Source organism: Loxodonta africana, chromosome 3 (genome assembly GCF_030014295.1).
Source record: "Loxodonta africana isolate mLoxAfr1 chromosome 3, mLoxAfr1.hap2, whole genome shotgun sequence".
Lineage (NCBI taxonomy): Eukaryota > Metazoa > Chordata > Mammalia > Proboscidea > Elephantidae > Loxodonta > Loxodonta africana.
The window spans coordinates 22800553-22808187 of NC_087344.1; the positions used below are offsets into that span (position 1 = coordinate 22800553).

Genomic DNA, 7635 nt, shown 5'->3' on the forward strand with positions numbered 1-7635 from the left:
CTAATCAACTAGTATCACTCATTCTAAGTCTTGAAGTCTAAAGAGGAAAAAGCAAATATTATCTTTGGGGAGAATCTATCACGAGATATCAAAAGGCAACATCATCTTGGAAATTACCAAGTTTGTTATTTTTGGGTTTTTTTGGGGCGGGGGCTGTGGGAGCATTACTAGGATTGCAGAAATGGATGTGCAACCTAGCTCTATGGTAGATGTAACCATAAAGTCTCACTGTAGTTAACCTTAACCAGAGAATCAGAACACTACTTTCATGAATTTTAACGGGAGCTATGTCTTCCCATGGACTGGGATAGCTTCATCCTCTGTCACATGAATTCCCTTTACCGGTATCAAAGCGTCTCAAGAGTCTGTAGGTGATTTAACTCAGTGGTAAAAGACAGAGTAAATTAAACCATTGATTGGACAGCTTTTCAGAGAGCCACAAATTGCTACGTCAGAAATTAAGTCAGCATCTTAAAGAACTTATGAGAAACCATGCAGTAAAACGCAGAAGGATCTCAAAGACAAGGAAGCATTGTTACAAAGTAAAATCTTAACCAGGCTATTGCTAGTGAAAAGAAAGGGCTCTCCTTTGCTGAAGACATGGCCCTTTGCTATCCTGGACTAATGAAAAAGAAATTAAAGTTCCATTTATTCGTAATGATTTGGGTGAATTAATGATCTTCAGGTATCATAATAGCTACCATCAACTAAAAATATGATGTTAGTTGTAAGCCGCCATTGCATCAGCTCTAACTCATGGAGACCTTATGAATAGCAGAGCAAAACATGGCCCCATCCTGTACCATCCTCATAATTGTTGGTGTGTTTGAGCCTATTGTTGCAGCTATTGTGTCAATCCATCTCATGGAGAGTTTCCCTCATTTTTACTAACCTTCATCTTTACTTATCGTGATATCTTTTCCTAGAGATTGGTCTTAATCCTCAGAGTACAAACTTGACCTAGACATATCATTAACCCCCTTTTTTTCCTAAACGTACTTTGTAATATTCCAATTTTAGAAACTTCACAAATACCTTTCTTTCCCATGCAGAATTTACCAACCAGTATTTAATAAAGAAAGCATTACGAAACATTCTGAAGAGAATTTAATACAGGAAATTGGTAAAATAGCTATACAAGGACCGAAAGACAAAAAGGAGCAATGTGGCAATACAGAGATAGGAACTGCAGAAATAAGCTACCACACCAAGGGCTAAGGAAAATGTTGGGCTTATTAGGGTGCAGTGCCCCTACTGATCACTACTGGAAGAACTTAACAAGAAAGCCAGGTGGAAAATCAGAACAGTGATTTAAAGGGCCCCCCCTCTCCAGCCCTGGCATTAAAGTATAGAAGAGTGAGTTTTGAGAAGAAGTGATAATAGCTTAATAAAACGCACATATGACCAGCTTTAAGGCGTGGAGGGCAGGGACAATGGTGGTTCAGTGGTAGAATTCTCCCTTTCCATGTGGGAGACCTGGGTTCAATTCTGGCCAAAGCACCCTCTTAGGCTGGGTTCTCTGGAGAAGCAAAACCAGTGAAATATGTGTATGTGTGTGTGTGTGTGTAGAGATTTATCTCAAGAAAATGGCTTATGCAGTTGTAGAAGCTGGCAAGTCCCAAGTTCATGAGTCAAGCATCAGTCTGAAGGTTTCTCCTGACTTACATAGCTGCAGGGGCTGAGAAATCCAAGATCGGCAGGTCAGATAGCAGGCCACTGGCTCATGGGCTGCATAGGATGACGAATTCAAGATCAGCAGATAAGACAGCAGGCTGCTGGAGCACAGGCTGCAGAGGCTGACAAATCTCAAGATCAACAAGCAATACAGCAGGCAGCCAGCTAAAGTCTCAAGAACCAGAAGTCAGATGGTGACAAGCTGTCTGCAGAATACAGAGCAAGCAAGCTAGCTTTGCCAGAACATCCCCAAGGAAACTCCCCTTACAACTGATTGGTCAATCACATCAGATCACATCATGGAAGATGACTACATCATTACATAACTGACAAATTACCATTATTACATAACTGCCAAACTACATCACTGAAAATCATGGCCTAGCCAATTTGACAAACAACTTTAACCACCACACACCCCATATGCAGTCCCCACACATTTGCCAGTAGAGGTTTGCGAGTTGCTATGATGCTGAACAGGTTTAAGCAGAGCATCAAGATTAAGACACATGAGGAAGAAAGGTCTGGCAATCTACTTCTGAAAAATCAGCCAATGAAAACCCTATGGACCACAATGATCTGATCCATAACCAATAACAGGAATGGTGCTGGACTAGGCAGCATTTTCTTCTGTGGTCCATGGGGTCTCCATGAGTCGGGGTGAGGCGCAACTGAAGGGAAGCTAACAACAACAACAACAAGGTGTGGAGCTGGAAGATATGAGAAGAAATATCATCAAGAATATTGGAAAAATCACTTGTCTGCTGTTAGGGCAAGCGCTTTCATATCTTTCCGCTTGTGAGCTTTATGATCTTCAGCATCTGCTCAGGAGGAGTAAAAGACCCACAACAAACTAGTCATCTTTGAAGGAAAAGTCTGAAAAGATCAGTAGTTCTCACCTCGGCTGTATATTAAAACCACCTGTGGTGCTTTAACAATCTTATACTCAATACTGCCGCGTACTGGCCCAATTAAATCAGAATCTGTACTGGTGGGACCAAGGCATCGATATTATTTAAGTTCCCCAGTTGCTTCCAACATGAAGTCGAGTCTGGCGACCAGTGATATTCATTCGAACACATAAACTGCGTACACAGTTCCATGAGACATACAAGTAATCTGGGCAATAGATAGGAATTCTGATAACGGATGAGGATTCTAAATATATAGAAATAACTTTGTGTGTTTTATCAGGAAGCCTGAGCCATAGATGAGAAACTACGAAGGCTCCATAGCTATAATGGGATTTTATCAAGCAGTTTGACATTACCCAGAATTCTCCCACAATTCCACTAAAGATACAACAAAGGAAATGAAAACTTGAGACAGAAAGCTATGAAAGCTACAGAAGTTATATAACCAAAGAGGCAAGATTTCTGATTGCAGATGTTGGGTTTTGCCGTCTTTTCCAACTCACACACTCGAAAAGATGGCACAAGTGTTGACATTAGATTGTTCTGCCAAGGAGCCTCCACAGGGCTCTCGTGATGTCCGTGTTCCTCAGGCTGTAGATGAAGGGGTTCAGCATTGGGGTCACCACAGTGTACATCACTGTGGCCACTGCACCTTTCCTAGAGGAAGATAAGACAGCTGAACTGAGATACACTCCAATACCTGTTCCATAAAATAAGCAAACAACTGACAGATGAGAGCCACAGGTGGAAAAAGCTTTATACTTCCCACCTGATGATGGGACTTTCAGAATGGAGGAACCAATTCGCATATAAGAGAAAAGGATCCCTGAGGCTGGAACACCACCAAAGATGGCACCAATACAATAGAGTAATATGGTGTCAGTGGAGGTATCAGAACAGGCAAGGTTGAGGAGTTGAGGAGGGTCACAGAAAAAATGAGGGATTTCCACATTCTTGCAGAAGGTAAGTTGTGACACCATTGAAATGTGCAGCTGGGAGTCCAAAAGACTGATGGCAAAAGACACTAAAACTAACAAGCCACAGAGGCGGGGGTTCATGATCACTGTGTAGTGCAGGGGGTGACAGATGGCCACAAACCTGTCATAAGCCATCGCAGTCAGGAGAAGACTGTCCAGACATCCAAATACGGAAAAAAAGGACACTTGTATCAGGCAGCCCACATAGGTGATGGATTTCCTGCGTGTCTGGATGTTCACTAACATCTTGGGGATTGTGGTGGAGGTAAAACCAATGTCAGCCAAGGACAGGTTGGAGAGGAAGAAGTACATGGCTGTGTGGAGGTGGGAGTCAGAGCCAACCACCAAGATAATGAGTAGATTCCCAAGTACGGTGATCAGGTACATGGTCAGGAACAGCCCAAAGAGGAAAGGCAGCAGTTCTGGATCCTCAGAGAGGCCCAGGAGGAAGAATTCAGAGACACCTGTTAGATTCTGTGGCTCCATGAATCTGAGATAGCTTTTGGAAAAAGAAATGAAGACTGTTAAAAGGAAACAAGTAAGCAGGTACCCAGCACTGTGTCTAAATTTTGAATTCAAGAAATACAAAGTAAAGTGCTAATACTTGAGGACCTAATACCTCAGTAACTTAAACAATATTTCTCATTTGTCAGAATAACAAGGTCATTTTAAGAAAAGAAATACCTAAAAAGAGGAAAACATCAGCCCCCTATGAAGAAAACATATAGAATAAGAAACACCCTTCTCCTTTTAAGTAAAAAGCAAAATGTTCCAATTATAGGATACTAAGAAGCAGTCAAACGAGGGATTTGTGGTTCGATGGCAGAATTCTCACTTTCCACGCAGGAGACTTGGGTTGGATTACCAGCCAACACCTCATGTGCAACCACTACCTGCCTGTCAGTTTGTCGTATACAGGTTTCTGTATTGCTGTGATGCTGGACAGGTGTCAGCAGAGCTTCAAAACTAAGACAGACTAGGAAAAAAGGCCTGATGATCTACTTCCAAAAATTAGCCAGTGAAAACCCTATAGGTCACAAGGAAATATCGTCTGATCTGCAATCAATCGTGGGATGGTGCAGAACCAGGCAGCATTTAGTTCCGTTGTGCTTGGGGTTGCCATGAGTTGGAGCCCACTCAAATGCAACTAAAAATAACAACAGTAAGAAATCGTAATCATGTATTTTATCTCACTCAAATGCAGTGTAATCAATTCCCTTGATTTTAAATATTTATAAACATCGAACAAGGGGATAGAACCACATTAGCCCGTTGCCACTGAGTCAATTTCAACTCATACCAACACTGTAGGACAATGTAGAATAGCCCCACAGGATTTCCAAGGCTGTAAATCTTTACGGTAACAGACTGCCACATCTTTCTCCCACCGAGCAGCTGGTGGGTTTGGACTGCTGCCTTTTGGTTAGCAGCTGAGTGCTTTAACCACTGTACCACCAGGGCTCCTAGAGCCACATTAGCTGGACTCTAAACTAAAATGAAATATTCATAACCATAAAAAGTTTTTATACGCCAATTATTTTCATGGGTTTTCATCATTCTTTGCTTTTCTGACATCCTTCTTCTACGAAGATACATGCTAACTCAAATAGGTGGGTTACCTTTTAAAAATCTTTTCAAATGTCAGTCCTAACCCTTGGCTTTGGTGAACATCAAATTTTTATAAAGACATTGGTAAACACACAAAATCATATGGCATTGCTGATTCCAAAAATGTCATTAGTGTAAAATGCACCAATGATTAAGCAATAATTTACTTTTAAGAAACACTGTTCCTGTTTTTCATTTGCATGCCGTGTTATTTGTATCAGCACTACACCCATCTCAGGGAAATGTCTGCTGTGGAGTTCAGTGTCACCTTATGTCTTAGTTAACTTTTACTGCTATAACAGAAATACCATAAGTAGATGGCTTTAACAAACAGAAATTTGTTTTCTCACATTTTAGGAGGTTAGAAATTTGAATTCAGAGTGCCGCCTCACGGTAAGATTTTCAACTCTGGAGGAAGGTCCTTGTCTCTTCAGTTTCCGTTTCATGGTTCCTTGGGATCTCCATGTGTCTTGGCATCTATCTTATCCCAACTCTCTCTCAGTTCATTTGTTTAATCTTTTATATGTCAAAAGAGATTGACTCAAGATACACCCTACACTAATTCTGCCTCATTCACATAACAATCATTCCCAAATGGGATTATGACCACAGTCTTAGGGGTTAGGATTTACAACACATATTCTGAAGGGATGTAATTCAATCCATAACATTCCACACTTTGGCCCCAAAAATTCATGTCCTTGCCACATGCAAAACACATTCACCCCATCACATCATTCCAAAAGTCTTAAGCCAACTCCAAGTCCAAAATCTCATCTTCTGAATCATCTAAACCAATTATGGGTGAGACTTTATCCTTATTCCATCCCGGGACAAAACTCCTCTTCATCTGTGAACCTGTGAAATCTACAAGTTATTAGTTTCCAAAGTACAATGGTGGAACAGGCACAAGGTAGACATTTCCATTACAAATGGGAGAAATCGGAGGGAAAAAAAGGGGTAACAAATACCAAGCAAGTCCAAAATCCAACAGAAAAAATTACATTAGCTCTCAGGGGTTCAAAATAGTCCTCCCTTCTCTGAGACCATCTGGGCAATGGCCCTGCCCTCCAGGCTCTGAGTGTTGACTATGCCTTCTGGATTCTGAGTGGAGCCCCCTCTGCCCTGGGCTTCAGCTCTGCCTTCCAGGCCCTCTGGGATGGCAACTCTGCTCCCTCGGCTTTAGGCAGCGCAATTCTCCTACTTCATCTGAGTGGTGACCGTACACCCTAGACCCCAGAAGACCCCACTGTTCTGCCCCTTGGGCATAGCAGCCCTGCCCCCTCCACATTTGGGGTAGCCCATGCCCCCTGGCACACCTTAACAGCAGCTGCGTACTCCAGAACTGAGTTGGCAAAGATTCCACTCTTTGAAACCTAGGAGACCGTGGCCCCACCCTTTGAAACCAAGAAAGCCCTGCTTCCCATGCTCCTTCCAACATTTGTGCTGATCTCTGAACTGCTCCAAGGATGGTCTTTTTCTTTTCTTGGAGGACCACAGTTGTAGCACCTTTGGCCTATTTCCTGCCTGTAGAATTCCAAGAGGCAGACAGCGTTCTTTCCTTTCATTCTTTCTCTGTCCCCTTCAGTCTAAGCTAATGGGTTTTCTGCTGTGGTAGTTGGTTAGATCCATCACTCGCAAGCTTAATCTCTTTAACAAAAGATTGTGTAGCCACGTCCTTGGTGAACACTATAGGACACATGTCCTTAGTTTGTACAACAGAATTTTCCAAATCTTTAAGTTATGTTTCATTTTGCACAGTTTACTTTTAAGCATTTTTTTCCTCTTGCATTCTACTTTAAGTCGTGGCTGTTGTTAGGTGTAGTCAAGTTGGTTCCAACTCATAGCAACCCTATGCACAACAGAACGAAACACTGCCCAGTCCTGCACCATCCTTACAATCGTTGTTATGCTTGAGCTCATTGTTGCAGCCACTGTGTCAATCCACTTCGTTGAGGGTCTTCCTCTTTTCCGCTGACGCTGTACTCTGCCAAGCATGATGTCCTTCTCCAGAGACTGATCCCTCCTGACAACATGTCCAAAGTATGTAAGACGCAGTCTCGCCATCCTTGCTTCTAAGGAGCATTCTGGTTGTACTTCTTCTAAGACAGATTTGTTTGTTCTTTTGGCAGTCCATGGTATATTCAATATTCTTTCCCAACACCACAATTCAAAGGTGTCAATTCTTCTTCAGTCTTCCTTATTCATTGTCCAGCTTTCACATGCATATGATGTGATTGAAAATACCATGGCTTGGGTCAAGCACACCTTAGTCTTCAAGGTGACATCTTTGCTCTTCAACACTTCAAAGAGGTCCTTTGCAGCAGATTTACCCAATGCAATGTGCCTCTTGGTTTTTTGACTGCTGCTTCTGTGGCTGTTGATTGTGGATCCAAGTAAAACGAAATCCTTGACAACTTCAATCTTTTCTCCGTTTACATTCCATTATAGATCCACATAAA

General features: G+C 42.2%; 1 protein-coding gene across 1 annotated transcript; it reads right to left on the bottom strand.

The window, feature by feature from the left end:
• Positions 1-2822: 2822 nt before the first annotated feature.
• LOC100653656 (olfactory receptor 7E178-like) lies at positions 2823-4263 on the bottom strand. The gene has a single exon (XM_010593372.3). The coding sequence runs from the start codon at positions 4049-4051 to the stop codon at positions 3122-3124; it is 930 nt and encodes a 309-aa protein (XP_010591674.3). The 5' UTR covers positions 4052-4263; the 3' UTR covers positions 2823-3121.
• Positions 4264-7635: the final 3372 nt, after the last annotated feature.

Coding starts and splice junctions, on each gene's coding strand:
- LOC100653656 (XM_010593372.3), bottom strand. CDS start 4,051: ATGGAGCCACAGAATCTAACAGGTGTCTCTGAATTCTTCCTCCTGGGC.